The sequence below is a fragment of the Eurypyga helias genome, unplaced genomic scaffold, assembly GCF_000690775.1.
Source record: "Eurypyga helias isolate BGI_N326 unplaced genomic scaffold, ASM69077v1 scaffold2184, whole genome shotgun sequence".
Classification (NCBI taxonomy): Eukaryota; Metazoa; Chordata; class Aves; order Eurypygiformes; family Eurypygidae; genus Eurypyga; species Eurypyga helias.
In genome coordinates this window covers 14,479-41,966 of record NW_010246674.1, presented here as the reverse complement: position 1 = coordinate 41,966, position 27,488 = coordinate 14,479, and the positions used below count along the sequence as shown (strand labels likewise).

Below are 27,488 nucleotides of genomic sequence, written 5' to 3'. Positions count from 1 at the left end.
TTCCTGCTAAGTCTCTTTAATTTCTTTCAGAACCAAAGTTTTCAATGAGAAAACTGATGGAACAAAACTTAGAAGGTGTCAGATATTGAGATTCAGACTAGCAGCTTCAGGTGGTAGACTGTTACTTGAAAACTTTTGAAAGCTCGAAATCTCTATTTAAGTAAGCAAAATGAGCATCATACAAAAATATCAGACGCATCTAAAATGTGTTTTTGTCAAACAAACTTCTTATATTGTTTTCCTTATCTGTAAAGAAACCCATATACAAAGTATTGAAATGAGCATTCAGGCAAGTCAGTTATGAAAAGGTTGGATCTATAAATATTTTCAGATCTGTATGTTAAATTCAGCTACTGAAAAGCAGAAGTCTAAAGTTTCACGTCTGTCCAGATTTTGATATAGGAATAGAAATATAAATATGAAGAAATATTAATAATCAATAATATTCAATCAGGTATTTTGTCCTAAAAATGTCAATTTATGGTCATACATTTCAATGTGTTTTTATTTTCCAAAGTAATTACACTGTATTTTATTTATGTATTTTAGGCACGGAAGGGGCAGTGTTTGGGCATTCTGTGGAGACACCCCATATCAGAGCAGAACCTTCCCAAGACCTCAAGTAGGTGTTGTTCAAAAAATTGTTTTAAAATAAAGTATGCTCAAAAATAATTAAGTCTTGATTAAAAGAAAATATCTGTGTAGTAATATATAGGGCCTACTTACTGATTCATACATCTCCAAAACCTTGATAGACTCCAATTTGTTCTAATCAGTAAAAGAACCCCACAAACTTCTATCACACAAAGCAAAATACATTATTTTTTTATAAATTTCTTTCCTCCTGTAGCAGAATTTTTGAGAAGTATATTTTCTCCAGAGATTGGAATAGCCAGACATTTTTCAGGTCAGATGAGAATGGTACTGTTTCATAGCATCAGACTCGGATCTTAACATTTTTATGAGCTCTTAGAGAATATCTAAGTTAAACAATCCCATATTTTTTCTTCAAGTAGTGTTTATGGGTTGTAGTTTTTTTTCAATACTACATACACACTTCAGAAATTCATTACCAAGTGAGGCCTCATTTGTAAATATAAAAAATCCAAAGTTTTCTGTACGTAGTCACACAAGCAGAGAAATAAGCAAATAGCAAAAGATCAAGTCTAAGACTTAGTAAAGTATCTATAGACTGAAAAAGAGAAAATTTAGAAAGGTTTATTGTGAAAGCTTTTTCTTCAAATGCATATATGTGCACTGCTAAATACTAATATTTACTTTATAGGGATGACTAATGAGAATATATGACAGTCACAGAAAATCAAATGTCCTTCCTTATGGTGTTTCTTGCAGCAGAACTGGTGAGAAACAGTATAGACTCTGATTCAGTTCTATTATGATTCCTAAACATTATGTATCTATCACTTTACCTGCACAGTATTGTTTACAATTAATTGCTACTGAAAAGCATTGTTAAATGCTTTTAACATATATATATATGTTTGCAAAGGCAAATATTTGCAAAGGCATTTAGGATCATCGACCAATAGTGATGTTGCAGAAGTCATGTGCAGGAGGCTGCTCATGTGGACAAGTCTGATCATTCTGTGTAGGGTGTAAGATGTAAATTATTGGGTTTGATTATTTACCCTAAACATTTTAATGTAAGGTGATGGTTTGGAGTCTTCCAGCGGATCCTACTCTTGAGATTTTTATCTTAAAATCCTTATCCCCTGCCAAGCCTAACAGAATGGTCAGGGTTGGAAGGGATCTCTGGAGATTACCTAGTCCAACCCCCTGCTGAGGCAGAATCACCTAGAGTATATTACACAGGAACGCATCCAGGGAGGTTTTGAAGGAGACTCCACCACCTCTCTGGGCAGTCTGTTCCAGTGCTCTGTCACCCTCACAGTGAAGAAATTTTTCCTCAAGCACAAGTGAAAAAACTGCCCTCTCATCGATAGTGAAATTTACCACACTTTTTATTTAAAAAATTAATGAAATGGAAACACTTGCTGTTCGGTCAAGCAGCATTAGCTTATGTTCAAGTGATTTTATTCCTAATATTCAGTCTATATTGTGTTCAAAATTTTTTTGTACATGCGTGCTCCTATGTATTAGTTTGGGTTCAGTAACGTTCCATTTTTAAAAGAAATCTTTTAAAATCTTTTAAAAATTATGACAACTACTATTAGGACAGAAATTTCTTGGCATTTGGCATGAATCTTTCTAGAAGGTAACCTGCAGATCTTTTTTGACGTTGTAGCTTGAAAGAATTATAAATAATTGTGGGTTTGTGTAACATTCTCTGACAGCAAAATACAGTTAGTCACATATATCCCTTTGAAAATTCCAGTTATTTCCAAGCCCTGCATTTGTTTCCCCAAAAAAATAAATTGGCTTTTTTTTTTTTTTTAATAATTTAAAAACCATTGTCAGAATGCAGTGATTTATCATTTGGGTGATTTTTTACAAATATGCCCAAACAAATAGTTCACCATCTCTAATACGACTTTTCCCTGCGGCCTCAGAATCTACCTCTTGTCACAGAAAGAGAGCAATACCAGAACCCGTTTTCTGGCCTCAGGCCCAACTGATACAACTACACTGATATTGTAAAATCACTTTATTCCCTAAAACAGAATAGCTGCATCCTAAATGCTGAGTGCGAATGGTCTTTGACTCATGCTACCCTCCAAATAGTGCCTGCAAATTGTTTGGGAGAGTCATAACTGACTTTCAAATATGCCAGTGAGTATTAAGCTTCATTGACAATAGAGTTGCAGTGGTCTGGCCCGGGTCCTAGCACTTTTCAATGTTTACTATAAAAGTGTCCAGTAGACCATACTGGCAGTTCTGAAATTATGTATTTTTCTAAATGCTTCGTCCCTGTGCCTTGGGACTTTTGAAATTAAGTGCAGCGTGGGAGAGTAGAGAGTTTGCTGAGTTGACATTAAAGTCAATTTTTTCAGTGGACACTGCTGATTGCAGTTCGACAGCAAGTTGCAGTGAATAAATGCAAATATATCAGGCTATGAGAGTACTAAAAAATAATTTACATTAAGTTGTTAATTAAAATATAAATTAACTCTTATTTTTCACGTTGGAATATGTATTTGTGATCAAGTAATAAACCTCAGATAACAAGATATGATTATATTTAAATAATACTTTTTCCCGTCCCCCCCCAAAACAGATGCTGGAAAACTATTCATAACCTTATATATGTAAAACAATTCAATACTGAATTAAAAAAAGTCAAATTATGACCGCATTGGTTATTGGGAATTAAACAACTATAAAACTTAGAGTATGGTTTTGATACCCAGAAGGCTCATAGTGTTTGCCCCAAAGGCTGTGGGATTTTAGCTCTGCCTGTTCTGGACAGGTCAGGTTCATATTAGCTTCACATATCTAAACTTTGCCTCAGTTGCTCTTTGTTTTATAGCCAGATTTTGAGGTCTTCAAACAGAGAAACATTTGTAATATTTCCTATTTTAAAAGGGTTGTGTAAAAATAAAATTCAGTTGAGATTTAACATAATTCCTTCCTATGTGTTCAACCACTTTGGTCACATCTTTCTTGTGTCTTACATTTTCAAATAACTAGTGAGTTTTTGCGTTCAGAAAATATTTTTCTATGATCCTTTGTGAAAGCTGGTAAACCCTTTCATGTCATATCCCAAAAACTAATTAAATTTGACTTTCATTAGCACCATAAAAGAATCATGCTTTAGAATCAGGAAAATTAATTATATCTTAATAATTTAATCTTCATATTCCTCTTGCTACTTGTTCGCACAGGAATCCAGTTAGGAAAACTAGACTGCCAATATAATAGGTTCCCAAATACTGGGTTTAGGCTAATAGTGCATTAAAACATAGTGCACTAATAGGTAGTACCCATGCACAAAAGAGGCAGACAGTAGTTAAATGCAGATAACTTTACCCTCTGTAACCTCCTTAATAAGGGGGTAAATTAATTTGTTGTTGTTCCCTGGGGATGACTGCAAGATCAAATTTAATAGGGTTTTTTCTATTCTCTGTGAAGCCTTGCACACCATTGACTATCAGCTAATCCTGCAAGCTAATGCTGGGCATTATGAGATGAAAACTGATCAAGTGGCAAGGAACCACCCAAGCTAGTAGGATCCTACTTAACCCCTGATAAAAATTAAAAATACACAGATCTTGCATAAGAGGTCTGTTTCACCCAGTGTTGCCTGATTTGTTTGTAAGAGCCATCTTTTGTGACGTATAAGGAGTGGTTTACTAATAGGGCACCATAAGCCTGGAGCCAGAGAAGGCACCAGAAAAGAGTTTTGACATTGACTTGTTAGTCATCTGATCAGGCTGAGAGTAGCAAAAGCACTGGGACTCTGTTCATCTATTTTACCCACAAATCAAATAATAAACCAACCTTCATCAAAATGGAGAAGATGCAGTAAAGTTAAAAACCACAGATTCCTTCCTATACTGTTTTAATAATTTCCAGTTCTAGTTACTTTCTCAGGATTCTTTTTTAGTAAAGTGGAATTATTTACTTATTTATATTTTCAGAATTTGTGTTTGGTGTTTAAATAGTTATTCAGTGTTTGGGCATGTGTATTGACAGAAACTTATTTGCTTAGTCTTATCCCTAGCTGTTGAAAATATGTTGGGTTTTTTTGTTTGTTTGTTTAACGTACGTGTTTATACAAGAATAGAGATGCGTGTTGATATTTGACATTGGGGAAGAGAAAAGGCTCTAGTAGGAACTGAGATGCCAAGGAAAGAAGTATTGCTGTCCAAATAGATACTAAAATACACTGAGTTTTCTGTGGTTAATTTAGGGTGCTGGATAGTCTCTATCTCTGATCTGTGTCTGAATTAAATGTGAAAATAAGGTAAAATAGCCAAAATTCATAACAAAGTTTTTCAAACTGTAAAACAGACATTGTGGGACTGATTGTTTGGTACAGGTAGCATTTCTAGTGAAAAGGATGGAAAAATGGGTTAAAAGAGTGATGTAGTATGTTATACCCTTTAGTCTGAACTCACTGTTATGCAATGCTTTGCAATAATATTTCAATAATATTTTGAAAGCTTCAGTACAGAAAGGAATCATTAAGGGCTTGAATATAAGTAAAAATTGTTATGAAGTGGAAGGTGTGTAGATTGTGGCCATCCAAAGGAATATTTTTCCCTTGATATGATACTTGATCTAGATAACAGAAAATAGGTAGATCTAGCATCTGGACTTTAGGTATTTGATATAGAGCTATATCTAATGAGATATAAAAAGGCAAGATATTTAAAGAAATTGTAAGTGGTATATAATAAGCATGTATTATTCAAATCCCTCCTTCAGCCTGTGTGGAGATTGCAAAGAGAGTTTCTTCAGGACTGATCTTGTTTCCAGTTTTAATAACTCTCTTTGTGCTAGAAGGAGGTACACAGGTTTGGAAGCACTGGCAATCAGAAAATCTTGAGCACTAGAATAAGAATATTGTAAAACTCAACAGTGGATGAAAATTGTACTATACATAATAAAGGCCCAGTAATGCTGCTGTTACATCCATAATATTTTCATTTCCTGTCTTTCTTATGATTTTAAGTGAATACGCTTACTACTGCAACAATAAAAAGTGTTTTAGGTTTTGTGTGTTTGAGCAACATTTAATTTCCTTGTTCTTTCCTTGCACTAGATTTCTCCCCAGTGATATTTCAGTCTATTTGATCTTTTTCCCCTTCCCAGGAGTATCTCCGTTTTCTATGCCATTCTTTAGCCACTTCCTCAAGAAACCAAGGCTTCTTAATTTTTCTGTCTACCTATTCTTTCCCCTCATCTCCCTGTTAATTTGTGAAGCAGCTAGGCAGTTTCGTCCATATTTGATAGAAATGCGAAAGATCCATAAGTTTCCATACGCTTTCTGCAAACCAGTGCCTAACCAGAGATGCTAATAGAAAATCAGCTAGTATCGTTAGTATTTACTGCTGTCAGTTTACCCATTTTGGACACATGGTTTCAGATTACTCTCGAGTTCTGACACATCTTGCTTCACAGTCAGGTGATGGTTACAGTACGTGGAGGTCATGGAGTTTCTAGCAGTGTTGTGGTTGTGGGTTCAGAGGGTACGGTTTGCATTCTTGTCCTAGAACCAGGTTGTTTCCAGGCAAAGGATCTGAATTTCATACAGGCTGAGTATAACAAAAAAGAGAGTCAGAGGATGGGGTGTGGTGTGATGGATATTTACAGGGAGTACATGAGTTTATAAAACTGTTAGTTCCACAGTTCACCAAACAGCTCATATTGCTTATATGCTTATAATTACACAGAAAATTCCAGAGGTAGCCTAAGCAGTAGATAATAATGAATGATTCTGCATGTTTTAACCAGCAATTTTAATTCTGCCCTTGGTTGTATTTCAAGATAGAATTCACTGCCAAAAAGAAAGAAAAAAAGCTATCTGGCTTCTACAGTGTCTAAACCACTTTTGCAGCATGTATTGCAGCAAGTAAAAAAATATCTCTAGTTCTTTCCAAAATGGTGCTTGCCCTAAAAAAGTGGCTGAAAGTAAACTCACCAAACCATTTCTGATTATATTATTCTTTGGATGGGCTGTTTTCTTCTTGGACTGTTTAGATTCAGTCCAAGTACGAGCCATTGAAGAGTATATTCCAAGCTCTCTGCTATGCTCAGTCTGCAGAGGTTGAAGCAGACCTGTCAAAGGGATTTCAGCAGAATAATTTTTCACGATACACAGTTTCCTATGGAACAAAACCATGTTGCAGTTTCTCTCAGCTAAAATATATATGTTCATATCAGCTTTAGACCCTTTAGGAAGATAATATTGAAAATATCATGAGGAGATTACAGGTTGTCAGGACTGTCACATCCTAATCACAGGGTGCTAATCGTTTTCAAAACTGACACTTTATGTCAGCCGGTTCTCATGTGTTTCCAGTTGTTCTAAGAGCCCAGTTTGGCTCTTCAGCCTTCCTCAGGCTCTGTGAGATCTTACTCGATAGCCACTTGACCATTATCTGTGGGCATGTTGCTTCAATTTCTTTCTGACAAGACAGATTTCAATTTAAGAAAATATATTCTGGAAGACAACTCAGGTAATGGATCTATTTCTGGAAAGAAAAACTTCATGTAATGATGTTTACCAGAGTGGCAGGGCATGTGAAGAAAGGGTTTCAGTTCAGAACAAAAGTAAGGAAGATTATGGGAAGGGGAATGTTTTGGATGGAATAGTGGTAGCTCTGAGATATTAGGGCTATGAGAAGTCTTTTTCCCATACCTTTCCTTACAGGACTATTTTGGATTGTCTGATCTGCAGATCTTTCTCTCACAGCCTGAAAGTTGCCGTTCAAGCATGTTGTGGTATTTCTCTAAGAAGCTAAAGCTCATGTTCTCACCTTTACATTTCTACTGTTTTTCTTGATATGATAAAGGCTTGAGTTCTATTGGAGTTTACATTCTGGAATGCATGGTTTTTTAGTACCTTAGATTCCACTTAGGATTTTGGTTTCTTATGTTCTTAATGTTATTTCTTATTTTGATAGTTTCCCTGTCTTCAGCTATTTTGCCTATGCTGTCATCCACTTTAAGAAGCAACCGTGCATTAAGTTCTCTTGAACCTTCCTCACATCACCTGCTTATTTTGTTAAACTCTTTCTTTAAACATTTGCTCTCTGCAGCACTCCCCATCTTTCCTTGATGGTTCTTCACTTTTTCTAGACGTCTAATAACATCACTGAAAAACTCTGCAATGACATTTTATTCCTTACTTTTCCTCATCAGTAACTAATATTTTTTATATTGTCTAAAGAGATACTTTATTTCCCCATGAAGTGAAATTGTTTTTCTCATTTATTGTCTATGTCAAATAACAATAAAATATTTTGTTGTTTCAAGTGTTACTATAACAATGCAGACGCACTGAACTGAAGCCAGTGGCATTGTACAGGGCAATTAGAACTCAGATTTGAGGACGATGAGGTGATTTCTGGGTTAATGAGAATTTCAGCAATTATAATAAGGGCATGCTGACACATGCCAAAGTCAGTGATATGCAGACCATGTATGTAACATGAAATGCTATACTGAATGCCAGTCTACTCTTCTGATTTAAGTCAAGAAAGTTTCCTCTTTAAGTTCATTGTCCATGAGTTGCAAAATTGGGTATTGGGGAAAAAAAATGTTATGTTAATACTGGTTTAGGCCATTACCTAGTCCATAAAACATTTGTTTAACTTTCCCTTGCTTAAGACATATTGTGAAGTCACAATATAGCCAAAACGTACCCTTAAAGGTTAGGTTCCCACATAAATCAAAGAGAGCTTTACATGAACGTATAAGAATTATGCTTCTGGAGAAACGATGGATGTTAATCAGTGAACAATATTAAGGATTCTTTAGGCTTGCGCATCTACCCTCCCATTTCAATTAAAAAAAGAAATTCATCCTGAAAAATATAAGCATGTGTCTAAAAACATTGGAATACAACATGCTTCAGGAAAAATAACTGTTCTGGCAATGATTCATATGCATCTTGCAGAGGTGCACATTTTGATAAATGTATCGAAGAGATTTTTAGTCACTTTTATATATATGTTAAGAAATGCATGTTATGATCTTGTAAATAGTTTAAATAATGAGACTGAAATGACTAAATGGGAATTTTATTTTCATGGCATTCCCACTGTGATGTCAAATGCATCTAGTCAATCCTCTATATGAATTGTTACAATATCTTAAAACAAAAGTCTTCCATATTTTTGTTGTCACCATGATCATAAAAGTCCCTGGTTATTATTTATGGACACTACTGGAGTTTGCAGACTGAATTCCAGGAAATGGACTGAATGGAAAACCCTAATTTTATCTAGCACCATCAGTGTTCAGTGGACTCTTAAGGACTCGTGGTCTCACTGGAAGACTCTCAAAATCACTTTCCTTGAGCATCAGGGCAGCCATCCATACTTTTAATAATAATAGAAATGGAAAGAATATATATTTTAAATTGTTTGAGGTTTTTGAAAAACAATGTTTTCAAAATTATTTTTAAAAAATTTTTAATTGTAACTTGGAACAAAATGGTTACGCTTGTGGAAGAGGAAGGCCCTGTATTCTGTGGGGTTTCAGGTTTGGGAGTGCTTGTTTACAAGGAGGAAGTAAGAAGAGGGATAGAGAGAAGCTTGACGTGTCCATTTGCCTTCTCTTCTCCTCCTTGTGTATCTTACCTCTCTGCAGCATCAGTCTGCCACAGCTCTTTACCTACAGGCAGCAAGTTCGATGTCACAATTTAATCTATAGAATTGTAGAAAAAGGTTACTAAGCCAATGAGTAGGTTTTCCATTGGTTTTATAGTTGCAAAACATTTTTTTCTTTTGGATAATAGGATTCCTCTGCTAACTGCAAAAAGCCCTGATAATGTGTGTTGGCAAGACCATCATATATAAAAGTGAAATACTTAGAAGTATTGAAGCATTTCTTGACCCCCAGGTGTAAGGATGCCAGTAAAGGAGAAGCAAGTACTTGCTTTACAAGTGCCATCTCTAGTCAACAGCGTATTTTTTAATCCCCAATTTTATATACAAATTCCAAACTGTATATGTTTATATCAGTTGTTTTACTAAGTAGCATGGGTTGGATCCACTGTTTAAATAGGCATGGAGCAAAGAAATTATTCATACCTGCACAAGGGAATCTTCTGTTTCCTTCTATTTTAAGAAATACCTTCTGTTAGCCAACAGAGCAAAATTAACACAGATAAATTACATCCCATGTGAGTATGAGCGAAATACAAGTAGTAAATCTAAAATATTTTCTAAAACCCAAAATGAAGCCTTTTGGTTCATTTTTAAATAATTCTTGTCTAATGCAATCTAGGTCAGCTTGTAAACAGAAAATACCAAATGAAAAAATAAATGTTTCTGCATTTCTGATTAAAAATACTTTAATACCTTCAAAGCAACATATTCAAGATATTTGAAAAGTTTCCTTTTTTAGCAGTAATTCTTTAATTAATTCAACAGAAATTCATCTAGCTTTGATCCTCTGAAATTTATCTTTTTTAACAAATTAACCATTGATAATTAAAAAGGAAAAAGCCTTTCTGTGCTTTGGATAGAATATCTGCCTGTATCACATATAGCAAATTGACAGATTATATTATTTAAAAATATCTTTTTAAAAACCTCTTTGTCTTTCTTACAGTGTTGTAGTTTCTGTGTAATAATAGCAGTAGTTATCTTCTCCAATGTAGAATTTTTTTTTTGGGAGGGGGGAAAAAAAATGAAGCGGATTCACTCATGCATGTAAATGCCACTGTGACAGGCCAGCAGTAAATCTGGAAGGAAAGCAAATTCTTGATATGTTATTGTACTAATTAATTTTTCCTTGGGGGGATAATTATTACAATGTGGAGTGTTACAATAAGTTTATAGTAAGATTAAAGCTTTCAGAAATATGACAAAGAAAAAATTTTACAGAGTAGCTGCATATCAAACATAATTTATCTCAAAACTTTTGAGGAAATAATCCCTCTCTATGTATAGATTTTTTCATTTCCAATAGCATGCTGTAAATTGCACAGCTAACTCACTTTTCAGAGGTAGATTAGCTGAAGAATAATAACAAGAAAAGTAAATCAGTATCTGTAAAACAGATTTAGGCATTTAATTTTACTAATAGATGGGTGGTGTTTTAAAAACTACTCTGCTGATCATCAGCCATTCATTGACATTTCTACTACATTATTTGATTTCAGAAAACTGATTTAAATAAACACTCTATTGTCTGACAAAGAAATTTCTTTTCTACTATGTAGAAAGCTGTTATTAACAACTCTAGGTTAATAAGTGTCATGTTTTGGAAAAAAATATTCTTCAGACAAAATCATAGTTTCTTGCAAGATATTCCTACATAGATGTTTATTGTACACCTGGTGAAAAATTTCAGTCAGGTCTGAGAATGGTATTGATGTTACGAAACCAGAAATATTTGTGACTTTCCTAATACCTATCAATTCAATGCAATAAATATAGTTAAGAGCACCACTGTCTTCATGGTTACAAAATGGGCGCTGAAACCACTGAGAAATGTTAATATTCCTGGAAAGTAAGTTATAAATCACAAAAATAGGCTGCTGAAAAGTATGGAAGTGTCCAATCATTTAATATTTATACTATTCAGTCACCTTTAAATTCACAGTAAGACCTCATTAAGGTAACTGAGTACTTTTCTAATCCTAATTTCTAAACTTTCTAGTTTCTACGACTTTAAAAGATTGTGGAAACTCTTTTTCTTCTGTCTCATAGCCATCAGAAGTTCAGAAACCACCATCTGAAAAACACAGATGTACATGTTTAAATAACTCATGATATTTCAATTCTTCCCATGTACAAAGAACTGTAGAACCTTCTATTAACTTCTCTCTACAGAGTGTCAAAAAAAACCCCAAACCCTTATGCCTTAACACTGACAGAAATACAGATTTGTGTACTGCTTCTATCTATATGTATCCCATGTATGCTTTTTTATATAGGTAGCTATAGTCTTTTCCTCCATCTAGACACCTGCTTTTAATAGTGTCATTTTGTGTTGTGAAGTAATTGCTTGCTTTTTTTTTCCCCCTATTGAGTGTTAGTGACATGTTAAAAAAAAAAAAAAAAAAACTTCACAGGCACCATCTCAGTGACTTATTTTGCATGCAAATGTGGTGGTTTTGTTTAAAAATGATAACTATTTGTCACTATTCTGTACATTTTAACAAATTCAATAGTTGAAATACACTGAAATTCTCTTGTTCTGTTGCTTGACAGATCTTTCATTTGGCTTTTCTGTAGCAAGTTATTTGTCAAACTATTATTTCCTTTATACAACTAGTACCTCATTATATTTTTGGATGGATATGACCTAACACTCAAAATACAATTTATTGAAGAGAGAAATACAATGTTTTCTTCAAACTACTCATTCTAGATATTTCTATCATTGATGTATTTCATCTCACAAAAAGCCTTTGTTCAGGTAAAGTGGAACTGTGTTCTGTCATTATATTATTGAAATACAAATAGAATAAAAGATTTGTCTCCCTCCTAGTGGGGCTATGCAGTAAGTCTACAGCTGAACACAACCAGAATCCAAATTTTTGTTTCCTAGTTCACTACAGTTTTCATCCATTCATCTTTCCTATTCAGCGTGTGAGCATGATTTCTATGAAATGCTTGCATTAGTACTTGCCTTTCAAGAAAAACCTGTACAATACTGTGAGATACCATAGCTTAGAAAGTATCATAGTTCTACATTAAGATTGGTGGAGACTCATGAGTGTAGGGTAGAGAGAAATGGAAAGAATGACAGTAGAACATTAGTTGCTTTGAGGAAAGATACCAAGACGCAGTGATATGTGTCTTAACCCTATTATAACAGGGTTAAAGCGCATAATGAGCACTTTGCAGAGGAGAAAAAGCATACAAAACCCCCACAATAACAGAAATATAACAGCTTTTCTTCTCTTCTTCATACATAATGCTGCTACACCTGCCTGAAATATGAATGAGCCCATGAAGGCAAGGTCATTCTAATCAGGTTTACACCATCATTTAAAACTTTTTAAGGGTTATGTTTTCTTTTTATTAGGTGAATATTTGTCATCATTCGCTGAGCAGACTTTAGTTATTACCCTGTCATTACAGAAGCACACATGGAGACGTGTGGATTCTTAAGTACCTATATTTCAGTATTTGTATAGCCAAGTAAATTAGGTACTAATGCTGGAAAGCATCACTATGCAGACAAGCATATACCAGTGTTTGCTTAAATACCATCTTAAAAAGAAATAAATTTAAACACATGCTTTCTTTCTCTGGGCCATAAATATCAGTGAGAGAATCTCACATAAAACTCTTTTTTACTTCTTCACCTTACTGACCATATTTATGTCTACATGCATTGTGAGTTTTGGGGCTGGGTGATTTTTGGTTGTTTGATTCAGTGCGTTTTTTCTCAGTGATTGCTTCTGTCTTTCAGACTTGAATCTCCTACTAGATCTTTGGTGATGGAAGCACCCAGGGGAGTGCAAGTCAATGCAGCTGCAGGAGACTTAAAGGCTACCTGTAGGAAAGAACTGCACTTACAGTCCACAGAAGGGGAGGTAAGTTCAACCGGTAGAGAAATGTTCTACAGCTCTGCCCAGGACAACACAGTGTGAGGATAGTTTATTCAGCAGCAAGGTAAACATCATAAGAAGCATTCTGCAATTGCCTACGTTAATGTTGGTTTAGCTTGCTCAATTATTAATACTTATTTGCTTTTTGCAAATATTTTAATTACTAAGTTGCATTCACACTGAGAAAAACCTAGTTAAATGAATGTAGATAAGAATTATTTTTAATCTAAGAGTCAAGTAAAAGGTACACAGTCCATCAGCATATCTGTGGGAGAGAGACAGCTAGTGATAGTGGTAAAAAATTGCTTTGGATGAAACTGAAAAACTAAGAGAAGTTTGAATTAATTTGGATTAATACTTCATTAAACCATGATGAAGTTTAATGAATTTGCTTTACGTGTAGTTTATTTCCTTGACCTGTCACTGTCCCTGTAAGAAAGACGGAATACTTCCATGGTATGTTTACTGTCTGTTTCTTCAGTGTCTTGTTTCAGTGACCAGCTCGACATAAAAAGATTTTGGTATAGATTCTTCATGTGTAAACCTGTGTGAACTCATGAAAATGATTTTAAATTGGGTCACTGGTTTGGTTGATAATCCATGCGTTGCAGAAACACATGAAAGATTCCTGGTATGAGAGTCCTTTTATCTTCAACCCTTAAAATGATACAACACTAAAAAAAACACTTGTGAAAGGATATCAAAGATTTCTATTAGGTCCTTTGGAGAAATGGATAGGTTTTCAAATTGTTGTAATGTGGGACTTGCCAGGTTACAGCATTTTTTTGAAAACTGGTTGTTTAAAATAAGTATATAATTGGGAATGGAGCTCTTCAGAAATTTTCTGCCTTTTGTGTTTGTATTTTCTACCAAATGTTCCCAGATAATTTACCAACTATCTAAATAAGCAACAACAAACAAAACCAACATTCACATCTGTGACAGATAATCCCCTGCAGTGCACACTCTTTGCATTATAATGCAGACAGGAACATTTTTGGCCAATACACTGCATCAAAGGACAAAACTTTTCTATTGATGTAAGTATCTGTCCTGCATAATAAAATCACAATATATTCCTCATTCAGAGCCTCAAATATTTATATACCACATGCCCCATCTTATTTCTGAGTTTCTCCAAAAAAAAACAGCTCTTCCCACAATCTCTTATACTCTTAAACCTCTGGAAATATCAAGTCTTTCTTATTGTTTCCTAAAATTGCCAAGATAGCAGTAAAGACAGTTTTGATTGCAGAGGCTACAGCTTCCTGTAACCTTTCCTGCTTCCCCTCCATAAATCCCTACCTGGTTCAATCTGTTATGTTTCCTACATTTATTAACATATACTTTTCACCTAGAATGTATTTCTTTGTTCTTTCTCTTCATGATATTGCCAGAGGGAAAAAGTAATTCTCAAATTAAAATGAAAAAAAAAAAAAGACAAAACCCCCAAAAACCAAAATGCCAAAAAAAAAAAAATCCCAAAAATCAACATAAAAAGACTGTTATCTTTCCTCAATCCACCATGATTCCTGAAGCAATGGTTCTATCTATGATTTCTTGGTTTAGTATCATGCATCTCTGTGGTGCTTTGTACAAATTTATAATCTGTGGATTCATCAGGCATTTTTGTCTGTATCACTGTGAGTTTATTACATGACTTCTAATTTTTCTGAAGTATTTACTATATCTTATTGAAAAGGTAGTTTTGGAAATAATGTCCTATGACCTCAGTTAGACTTTGAGAATGGGGACCCAAGAAAGTTCCAATACCTATATCCTGTATTATTCAGAACTGGAATTCAATTCAGTATTAAATGCTTTGTAGGAAAAGAATGCCGGTGTAAAGCAGACTTCGTGAAACTTCATATTAAAAATCATTATATTCCTGCATGTGGTAAGACTTTGCACATCTGTGATTTCTCACATAGATGTTTGAATTATCACAAAACAAGATACCATCTTTCCCAAGGAGCTGCTCTCTAAACATATAAGTGGCAAAGTTCAAAGTATGTAATTATCTCTTGAACACTTGAAATTCCAGTAAGATCTGTAAAGAACTGCCCTAAATCCACAGAGAAATTCCATCCTGAGGTCTGACCAATGCCTTTATAGTGTGCTATTTTATCTCTTACACTGGAGAGGGTCAGAGGAGAAGGCAGAAACACTTTGGAAGGCATTCGATAAGCTTCTACAGCATCACTGGTTGTGCAAAATTACCGTGGTTACATTAGGGAATTGCTGGGCTAATTACAGCCTAGTGTGAGAACCAGTGCAAACATCTGATGGATAAAATGCCTACATAGCAAAATATTGATTGGTCTCCTTGCTTAGAGCCCAATGGATATACCACAGACTGGTAGACGGTATGGAAAAAAGCATAAAGGGTTTTTAAGAAAACACATTCTGAACCAAAACAAAGTATATATGTCAAAAACAATCTTCATTTTAGCCTATAAATGTATGCTTTATCAGTGAGGTTTCTTTAATAAATTAAGGAATGTTGTCTTTGTGAATTGGACCTGTGAAGTATTTTTTGAACTAGAAAAAATACAAGTTTTTTGTATTATACTCACTAAAAAAGGTAACTAAATTTAACTTTTTAAAGTTTGTGAACTGATTTTAAAAATCATCAAGGATACATGAATTAGTATTTTCCTTCTATAGCATAATTATCACCCTATTATGCCAGAAAACAGCTATGTGGAATCTGGAATGTGCCAGTTATGGCCATATAGCAGAACAATATGAATTTGCTGTGGATTATTCTATGAAACATATATTTTCCCTTATTTATGAATAACTTCAAAATATTTTCTAAAGATCATAAATGTGTTTATGAAATACATTTTCTCAAGCCTTATTTCTCATGCAGCATAATCTCTAGCCTCCCACATCCTAAACTGAAAGCTTCTGCAAGCATTCAGAATTCTGCTGTTGGATACATTTTCTTTTTTATTTACTGCAGTATTATAATAATCTTTTTAGCCCTATTACGCATTATAATGTGTGATCCTAGACTGAATACTGGGGGCTGTAATTTAGACTCAGATTCTGCTGCCCTTTGTAAAGCTCTTGAGCAGAACCCTGGTGAGTCAAGGCATCAGCAGAATCCTTTGATTCAATTATAGCTTGGCATTTAATTGTGAACTATATTATTCTATAAATAAACCATAACCAATGGTTTAAAGCAGCAATCATTTACAAGGAAAATGAAATGTGAAGCTCCAGGCTGTAGCTGGATCTGTTGGTTCACATAAGAAGAAAAAGAACATTTCTTGTCTGGAAATTCAGCACAATGGCTGTTGGTTGACTACTGCATCTCTCACGTGTAAACACAATGCAGAAATACAGATAAATTTTGAATTCTGTAGTTACTAGGCATAAAAATTTGTTAGAATTGAACCTGAAAGACATTGTCATATATTGATAACAAACTGAAAGGGTTATTTGATGTTGTCCACTCGTTGGCGTAATAACTAATTGTAATGGGTTTGAGAATCCTTCACCCTTTGAAAGAGAAGGCTGCTAACTAACCTCAGCTCTTATGAGGTTTGTGCAGCTGCTGTGTATTTTTGCAAGCGGCTTCTATGTAAGCTGGGCTCTGCACTTTCATTGCATCCCATTGACTATCAAAGACAAGTAAATAAAAGGAGAAAGATGCACCGAGGCTTCTCATTTTTACAAACATATTCATATTAGTCACTCTGCCTGTGACCTGTTTCCTATTTACTTCTTTATGTCCTTGTATTTCCTTCTGAAATTGCACTCCTTCATAGCATCATTTGTAGACTGTATTTGGTTGTTTCTGGCATAATGAGGCTGATCCCTTGGTGAGGCTTATAGCTGTCACATTAAAAATGAGCAGTACTCTTTAACAGTCAAAGTTTACTCAAAATCAGTGTAGCAGACAAGAGGCCAGGTTTATATTTATCATTTTAGCTCAACGCAGTTTATGTAGCATACACCCAAGATTAGTTTGTAGAGACTAACAAATGCATATAGTACTCACATTTGGTATATAATCCTATCCAGTTCTCTCTCTAAGTCCAGGAGCTGTATTTAACACAGAGAAGAGAATAATACTTAGTAAAGCTAGAATAATCTTCAAATGTAAGAACAACCAACTGTACCATTTTAATGCTTTGGTTTTGGTGAAGTTTTTGTGGATGGTTTTTCTGTTCTGAAACAGAAAAAAAAAAAAGAGGAATTTTTTTATTAATCTAACTACACTGAAATGGAATTACGTTGTTCTGCAAGCTGCTTGCTATGACTGTGGAAGAAGAGCTGATCAAAGACAGCAGTATTTGGTAGATTAGTTCAATTCAGCTGAGTTGTGTTTCTCTGAGATTAAGTGTTTGCAAAAATATTTAAATGTATGATATGGATGAAGTGAGTTCGATACAAAATAAGCAATGGTAGGCTGTAGAGCTCATAGATCCACTCTTATTCACTCCGAATTGTCTAACAATTGTGCGCTGCATTTTGTTTTTAAAGCCCTTTTTCATGGTATTAACCAGCTGACTCATCAGTGTTCTCTGGGAGGACAGAGATTAATGGAAATGAAGGGAAATTTTTCTGTATTTTTTTAATTATTGGTTTTAAGAATTCTATTAAGATGTTTTGACAGATATTTAAAACTATTAAAATGTCATGTTAGTTTTAAACAAAACCTTTCATTTTCATCTTAAAACAGTTTTTAATGTGTTAGTTTATAGTAAAAAACACTTTTACAAAGAAGTCTATCACCAAAATACAGTGTTCCTAAACTACAAAAGCCAAGTGTTATAACTGGCATCACCCATTTTTGTACTATTTGTTCATCGGCAAATTTTGAAGACCAGCACCATAAGCCATTTTATTAGAAAGAGAAAAACAAGTGAAAACAAATAATTTATTATTTAAATAAAGCATTTTTCCATTAATATCACATTTTAATCTAGTTCTGATTTAAATGGTAATTAAGTAATAAGTTTTTGTACTTGGTAGACTAAACACAAATATCCAAATATATTTCCTTTTTTGGTTGGGTACATAAATCACAAAGAAGTCACATCTGTCCCCTGATCGAATGGATTTGCGAAGACTTTTAATATCATGTAAAATTTGGTTCTGGGAATTCTTGCGTACAACACTGCTATCGCATTTCATAAACACTGGAGCTTGTAATAGTGATCAATATTCACAGCCACCCCATTTCATCATCCCTGAAAATTATTTCCTTAATAAAAAGAAGAAATACACCAGAAAGTTTTTACTTCAGTAGCCACCTGTATAAATAGCAGTGGGGTTATAACTCAGAAGTTACAAAATATTTTTGTGTTTCTGTAACATGAATTTACAAAAATATGTACTTAAAATGAAACATGAATCTTATAAACATCACTTTGGTATTGAAGAGACAAAACATAAATTCTTACATTCAAGCAGGAACTGTATACTTCACTAAGGTACAATATTAAATATACAATATATACACACATTAGTTTCAGTTGTCAGTAGTTCCAGACATAACCTCGAGGTGAGAATGGGACCAGTGTTAACAAAAGAAGAAACCTGCCGGAGTGCCTTTGTCCAGCTGTATCACGTATAATCTTTAGAAAGAGAACATTTACCACATCAGACCTAAAGGTCTCCTATGTCTTGTGGTCAATTGATCCTACTCCTGTAGAGAACATATTTGAAAATCACAGGTTGTACTAGATCTTCTGGACTTCTCTGAATATTTAATATATTCAGTCCCATCCCAGTCACCTCATTCACTGTTTAACTGTTCCTCAATACTATTCATCATTATGAGAGATGATGGTTCCAGATGTTGTGCCAGCGTATGTTTAGATTTTATAGTATATATGCCATCAAGTTAATATTTTAGTTTTCCGTTATGATTTTTTTCCTCAAAACTGTCTTTCATGTTGAATGAAAACTATCATATTCAATGAAAACTATCATATTCAATGAAAGATAGTTTAGGTGAATGATTTTAAAATAAACGTTAAAAACACAGATAAGTATTAGAACGAATGGCCCACGTGAACTGCAATTCAGCCTATAGTACATCGTCACCTTGAACGTTAAAACATCCAGGCATATGAAAATTATGTAATTGGGTCTAGTGACTGAATCTATATAATCATCTTTGTGTGTATGCTTCTGATAGTATATGCAGAAGAGTAAAACAGCTAGACAAATCTTGCATTGTTATAATTCAGATTAATTCTGAAGAGCCTAAGGGAATCCAAAAGTTTTATTTAGTGAGATGTCATTACATTGTCTCTTCATCCTGGTTGATGAACACCGACCTTCAGCTTTCCTTCTTTTCTTCCATATTTCCACCAGTTTCCTGCCATTTCTTACCTACACTAGCCCTGAAATATGCCTTTGTAACTCTGTAGAATTAACTGCCTAATCAAATTTTTTAGTGTTTCTAAATCCTAACCCTTTCATTTTGCTTTCTCAGTTTAGCCTATCATCTCCTCTCTGGAGAGGACTTAGTCAAGGACTCAGAGGAGAACATTTATACGTGGCAGGTTCATATCTCTGTATGAAACAGCTTGTAGGAATATTTGATTTTTTACCTCATGTCTATATCTTGCCCACTGAAGGTTCTTTCCTTCAATTTGTTTTTTTGGTTTGTAGGTAATCTATATTTTCTGCCTTGCCTTCCTCTCCCTTTACCCTTCACTATTCAGATTAACAGCACAGGCTGATGATCAGATGGCTTGCAGATGTCCATTACCAAAAAATGTATATAGAATAGTACAGCTTTACTATTCCTTTACCCAATCTACAGGCTGATCCAGTTTGCTACTTTAATTAATCAGAAATCAGGTTTACTTTTAAATATAATAGGACATACGTTTTTCTCAGCACCAAGATGCACAAAGCAAAGCAGTGATTCTAAACCTTAAGTATTTAGAGGGAATTATACTACTCAGTGCTTTGCTCTCTGATGTGAAATAGCATTTCTCTGAGTAGGTGCTGCCTTTTCATTGTTGTAATCTTAGTCAGTCTCCTACAATGTCTCAGCTTATTTATCCACTGAGGTGTGAGACTCAGAAAGAGCATGACTGGCTTACATGGCCTTGATGTGTATGAAGTATTAAATGGCTTATCTCATACCTTTCACGACACAAAAGATTAGAGAAAGACCGTGTATACAGGCACTTCCATTAACTACTGTCATCTGGCAACTGTTCCCTGGGAACATAATACTCTTCATTTTTTTTGTCTTGCCACTTCTTCCTTTCTCTTTACACACTTCATAACAGCAGGCATAAAACTGTAAGTAGTTTAACTTTTACTGATGTTGGAGGACTTTTTGGCCATGAATTTCAGTTTTTAGAAGCAGATAGGAGCAGAGAGGATATATCCTCAAACATGGACTGTGTTCCTCTGAAATTCTTTATGAATTGAGCTATTATGATGATATATTTGGACCATGGCTTAACTATTAGATAGCAGTGTTACGTTTGTAAATTTTGTCTTTTATTTATAACCTTGACAGCATATGTACCGGGTTGATTTTAATGTTGGCTTTAAGCCATCTTTGTCAATCCTTTTCATCTCAGCCTTCCCCAGGGATTATCTATGGGAGAATATTTAAATTGTATAGCCTTCCCATCTTTCTGCAAAGGCATAGAGCTTGTTAGACTCACCACAGCAGATATGCTCTCAGAAGAAGCCACTTCAGTTTTTTTCCAACACCATATCCAGTATCCACATTGCTCACCAGATGTTCTAGGATGTTTGCAGGCACAGGTGGAGCCACCACTCCAGATTAGGGCACCAGAAAAAAATGGGTTCATCTACATGGCAGCATGAAATCTGAAAGCACAAGTGGAAAAGCAGGCACAGCTATGCTTAAAAAGATCATTTAATTTAATAAGCAAAATAACTGAGCTACATGGTATTGTAATGCACACTGGAGTAAGGTCCACTGGATTAAAGCCTTAGAGCAGTACAATACAGAACATCTGCAATAAGGGATTGCAGCAGTGTAGCTTTTCCGAGGTAAACAAACACGTAAAAATATTGTGCTCCTAGAAAATCAGGTAATGAAGTTCAAGAAATTTTAATCTAGCCTGATCTCTGACACATGCACCCTCTGATTTTTCCTGAGTTAATTCTTGTTGGAATCAAGACATGTTCTTTCCAACTCATTTAATTTTGATTTACAGATTTCTCATGATCTTTAGCCATCACCACTGCAGATAAACTGTTAAAATGGCCAGTCATATGCTCTATCAAGAGTATAAAGTGCTAATCTTGTGTTGTTGGATTTCCTTCCATGTGTCTTCTACACTGAAGTACCTCTTATTATCACGTATGTAATACTCTCATATCTCCTGCTTACATTTTGTTAAAACGAAAGCATAGAAATAGTCTTTTTCTTGTCTTCTTTGATATGCCAAGTATAACAGGGCTTACTGAAAATCAGTATTAAAAGTCCAAAAGGCAACTCAGATTTTTTTTTTTGATCTATTTATTAAAAATTATCAAGAGCTGCTGATTAAAAGTATATGACATTACTGGCTTCTGTTTAATATCCTGTTGAATTACTGCTGAAATTGAAAGCATTTTATGACAGTTATGTTTTGACACCAGTACTTGATCTTCTCCAAGTACAGAACTATGCTGAGCATTTACTTACATAGACCTCACACTGTTGAATGCTACTGGATTTTTATGCAATACTATTGATAATTCTGCTATCATTACATTAATATTGGACTTGTTAATATTTCTTTTTTTTCTGATGAGAGAAGTGAAAGAGTACTTCTTGTTACCTTTCACTCTGCTGACAATTTTGTCCTTTGTTTCCTTACTACATTTTGTTAATTCCTAGCTTATGGTTTGCTACCAAATTCTGGGGTTTTTTTCCTTACCTTTTACTTTCTTGTTATACTTGCTATGGTTACTTTCACATTTACTCCTAGCTGAGCTAAATTCTTTTACTTATGTAATCTTCTTTTTCAATTGTAATTCTAGCAGAACATTACTAAATTGTTCCCACACCATCCACATTTCTTCTATCTAAATTACTTTTGCGGGGGTTTTGACTCCTGATTATTTCAGGTCTCTGATACTTGACTTTTAAAGCAGCAATGTGTGTATGTGTATGTAAATACATCATTCTTTTGTCATATAAATTACAGAACTAAGATAATGATTAGATGCATTTTAGTTTTGTAATCAATTTCTCTATCAGTCAGGATGCGAATTAGGACAGGCATCATGCCATGCAGTTGTCACCTCTGCCTCTGTGACTCTCCCTTTCCATCCCTGTTCGTGTAAATTCCCAATGATAACAGCATCTTATTCTGGAATCTGAAGAGCTCACAACAGTGGGGGGTCATATTGTCTGGGGCTACTTTCCATCCATATGTCATTTGATGATCACAGCCATTTACAATGCTTCTGCTGTGAATGGTACCATGACTGTGCATCGGTCTTTGTATGGGATTTTATCCAGTCTTCTCAATTTTTTCCCAGCCTGCTGTCCTTCTCTCCAGCAGGCTCTTGGTAGTGTTTCTGCACTGCTTTTCTGCCATATATCACTGATTTTATCATCAAATAGTACTTGTCTCCTACAGAAAAAAAGCAATGTATGGCATATATCCCCAGATTCTTTATATGTACTGCCAGCATTGTGATATAATGGTGTCAAGTTGGCTTTTGATTTTCAATACCTGATAAAAAGCACTAGTAAGTGTTTAAGGAACTCACCTTTTCCTAAACTTCATACTGTTACCTGCAGGGCTTAAAGCTATTTTGATTTGTTACGTGTCATCTTGAAGTTCATAGTTCATTACCTGATCTTAATTTGGCTCTTATTTACTCCTTCCATAAACAAAAACTAAACTCTAAGCAGCTGGAAACTCCTCCGTTTGTACCGGTTGAAGACTTGGGCTTTTCCTCCTTTAGTTACCTCATTTCATGACATTGTTTATTCAATACCCTTAAAATGTAACATAAGTGTAAACATTCCAGAGCTCCATGCAGATTCATGAACATTACAGCTATTTACAGTTTCATACTGATTTATGTTATTACCAATGGAAGGAGATTAAAAAAGACAATATTTAAAAATCATATTTAATGTTCAGGAACAAATGGGAATAGCTTGATGACCTTCTTAATAAGACTTTAACCTGAAATCTTTTCTTCTCTTAATTTAGGAAAAATAAACACTTTCTTTCATGCATTTGAGTCTGTAGCCTTATTTAATTATTCTCTGGATGTAGCAATTGTTAAGCCCCTACAATTTAGCACAGTTCAGCACATATTTCCAGCTGCTTACAGGAACACACTGGGGAATGTTCTTTAGTATCACTTCACACTTATTAAATACAAATTCTTCCAGAACAAGATATGCTAATGCCATGAATGAGTAAGTTTTAATCATAAAATGTACAAGTGAAAATTCAAGTTATTCAATTATGTTGTCAAAATGTTTTTGTATGACACTGCTTGTATCTGAATAAACATATTGGGTGAAGTATTTGCCTATACTGTAGTAATGAGTATTACTGGGCATATAACTACACACAGTAGAGAAACAAGAGATGTTGACAGCTTTTTTATTTCTAAAAATAATTATTACTATTATATGTTTCTTATGTCTCTAATAACCTTTCTAATATTTGTAATAAAATATTTCTTTTAAAAAAATACTTCTATAAACTCATGAGTCTGCCTCAAAACACATCGTTAAATTATGTCATGAAGCTGAAAGAAATTTACTTCTTTCCCCCCCCCTTCTCTTGTAGATATTTTTAAATGCAGATACAATCCGCCTGGGAAATCTACCAGTGGGTTCCTTTTCCTCCTCCTCCTCCTCACCCAGTTCTTCAGCTCCTCGCCAGACTATCTATGAGCTCTGCGTCTGTCCCAGCGGTAAACTTTACCTGTCCCCAGCAGGAGCAGGCTCCACATGTCAATCCAGTAGCAACATCTGCTTGTGGAGCTAGAATGACTCCAATTTCTCCTCACACCAGAATAGCCTTTTGTTACTATCCCTCTGCTTCACAGTTCTGCTCGGTTTCCCTTGTGACAAGTTCGACGCTTCAAATGGCCTGCAGAGCAACTTCTTCCAGTGTAAGCAGGAATACAGCGCTGCCTTCTCTTCTGGTTTGTGTTGCCACTCAACGTAGAGATGGGAGTGAGATATTCAGAAATCAATGTATTCTTCATCAGGAAACCTGGAACATAATATCACCTTTTGTCCAAAAGGGAGAATAACACAGGTGCCTTTGCTACATGAAGTGAAGCACATAGTTTTAGATTTTTGCAGGACCTGGATATGAACTGCATATATATATATATATATACGGAGTACATAAACAAATTTGACCAGAATCTGATGGTGAGATGAATTGGTTCCCCCTGTATGATAAATAATTTCACTGTCTGAAAGCACAATTTTCCATTCATCTTTTTTGGATGTAAACTTTTATCCCTGAATTTTAAAATTTTGAAGCATTGTGTGATGCTTGCTTTACTAAACAATTAAATTCAGTAAATGGTTTTTAACACAAAAAGAGACAGAATCCCTCCCTGAGTTTGGTTTCTTTCAAAGTGTGTTGTTACTCTTTGTCTACTATGTCTAGGGTTTTGTACACTACGTAAATTTTCAAGTGCTCAGCAATATTACCTTTCAGAGTTAAAAAGGCATCTACTCTTGTTTGTCAGGTCTGAATGGCCTTACTTAGTATTTTCGTGGCTACTGCATGTGAAGCGATTGCTTTGAGCAGAACATACAGTTTCTGGAAAGGAACAGGGCAAAAAGGGAAATACTGATGCTGGTTGATCAGTGTATTGCTCTTCACAAGGTATTTACAATTGGCAAATACAAAACCAAGAGAAAATCTTCCAAGGTACATCTTGTCCCTTTTCCAGCCGCGTCTAACTGCTGCCATTTGAACACAGTACGAACGTTAGTACAACTGTGGTGTGTAATGCTGGCAAGCAACGCACTAACAACTTGTATGATACTCACATTTATTATTCTTTTTTTTTCTTTAGCATCTGCTGCTAAGGTTTTCAAAGTAATAGTAATATATATAAAAACATCTATTAAATGACGTTGAGTATTTAAAAGTACATTGATATTACGTTGACTTTATCAGGTCTGTGTTTAAATTATGCAGCCTCACTTGCACTGATATCTCACTACTGACTTCCTGTTTTGACAAGTTTGATGTGGGATTTCTTTCTTGTATCAATGTTCATATTTGTTTGGCTTGGTTGGTAATTGGAGTCTTATGAAAATGCTTTGGTAAGCTGCTAGTAAATTTATCCCAGCATTGATTAACAAGAGTATCTTGACACTTGCAGAACCCAGGAATGTAAAACAGTATAAAAATGTTTCCTATTGTGGAAGATGGCTTGATTACGTGAGGTAAGTATGCTTTTTAATTCTATCCTTGAAATTACATCAACTAGCATATAGGTTCAGAGGCTTCTAAATGTAAGATCATCACTGCAATGACAGCTTTTGCAAGGTAATTCTATAGTCACGGCACTGTGGGTATTTCTAGACAATATTTTTTTTCTTAGAGAAAAAAATAAAATAAAATTAGCACACTAATAATGTGGTTACCTTTCTGTTTCACTACCACCTAATAAGGTTGATTTTGTTATCACTTCAGGTAAAATTCACTCCTATGCAGAAGACCAGCACAGGGCGTGTCCATGGCTTGACTGGTGCTTGCCTTTCCACTGGCTCTCTTCAAAGGTGTGAATTTTACCCCATAGAAAGAATTCTGTATTTGCCTTTTCTACCAGTTAAAGATTTTAAGTTTATTATTTTATCTCTTAAAAAGAAAGCTGTTAACAGCTGATTCATTTCTTTGAGAATTTTATTCTTTTGCTTAGAAAGGAAATAAATTAGAAAATATTGGAAGAAAATGTGTTAGAAGCCTGTGGATTTTTAGTAAGAGGGACAGAAAGAGATACAAATGAAAATGAAGGTGATTATAAAACATTAGAAAGTGTAGCCATGCAATGCACCTTTAAAATTTTAGGGAAAAAAGATCTTTTTCTTATGCACGTAAGTAATAGATGGTAGTGTGAAGGTCATGGGGATAAATAGTATTTCAGGAGGACAACTATATAGATCTGTAGGAGGACACAGCTGTATGTATTCATTATCTGTGCACACCTACATACACTGGTTGCTTAAAAGATGAACAAACAGATCGTAGTGACTAATCTATTTGGTGAACTAAATTTTGGTTTCTTACAAATTTCACACAAGTAGATGATTTTATTTTCTCCCCAGATAAACTCTCAGGATGGTTTGCAGATACTTTGTAACGAATTTTCCATTGAGAATTGATTATGTGTTTGCTCTTCACCTTATTTGATTACTTATCTGTAACACATACGAAAAAGGTTTCCGCCCGCTGGCTGGAAAGACCCAGCCTTTATAAATTTCACACAAACATGTGTGGGAGTGGACAGGTAGGGGAAAAAAAAATGTTGTTACTAAATTCATTTTAACAGCAAGGTTGGAGTAATTTACCACTTTGTATGAAGAAAACCCAGGGCAGAGCTGTGGATGACACACAGGAGCCAAGCTAGTAAATCCACAAAGCTCTGCACTTCCAGGATTTTCTTGCTTGGAGTCCCTTTGACCTGAAGCAGGGAGTATTTGAGAGCTTCAGCAACCTGTGAGATAGCATAATGAGTTCTCATAATGTCTTAATATCCTGGTGCATTTCGTAATATTGATGTTTTACTTTAAATCCAGTTTTCATTTTAAAGACTATTTCTAGCCCACATGGTTTCAGAGAGTATTGGAAAGGTGATTTCAACACATTTAGAGAACTAAAAACAATCAGAATATCAATAATCTGTAAGCAGCAGCCTCATTCCTGGGTGGAAGGAGAAACAGACCCACTGTTCTTGAATGTTTGGAGCTGGCAACAGTGACAGCTCATTTAAGAGAACTCATCTGCTTATAGTGCACCCCAAAAATATGAGAAAAATGGCATAAATCCGTGCAAATACCGTACTAAAATATGGAGACATAGCTGTGCTACTTCAGTGCTGGTTGTATAATGCTCACATCACTGTGTGCAAAGCCGTAGGAATTTTCAGATTCTTTTTGTCAATTCCCTCATAGAGTCCTAGCCCTCTCTCCAAATTATTTCAGTCTTTGTTGGCCTTTCATTTAGTCATAAGCATTTGGTTTTGACTAAGGCCCAGCTAATGTTTCTCTAGGTAGAGTGCTTATCTGACTGATTTTTTTGATTGTGTATTTTAGAAGAGAGATGTCACTTCTTATTCTGGTTAAGGCAAGAGTTCCCCATTAACAAAT

The 27,488-nt window shown here is 34.8% G+C and overlaps 1 protein-coding gene across 1 annotated transcript in view; it reads left to right on the top strand.

The window, feature by feature from the left end:
- SGCZ (sarcoglycan, zeta) overlaps window positions 1-24,881 on the top strand; it is a 207,735-nt gene extending 182,854 nt beyond the window's left edge. Inside the window, exons 5-7 of the mRNA XM_010150471.1 lie at window positions 550-622; window positions 13,024-13,147; window positions 23,935-24,881. Of these exons, the coding sequence (XP_010148773.1) occupies window positions 550-622; window positions 13,024-13,147; window positions 23,935-24,135 (398 nt within the window). The 3' untranslated portion in view covers window positions 24,136-24,881. The remainder of the gene's footprint in view (window positions 1-549; window positions 623-13,023; window positions 13,148-23,934) is intronic.
- The last annotated feature ends 2,607 nt before the right edge of the window (window positions 24,882-27,488 follow it).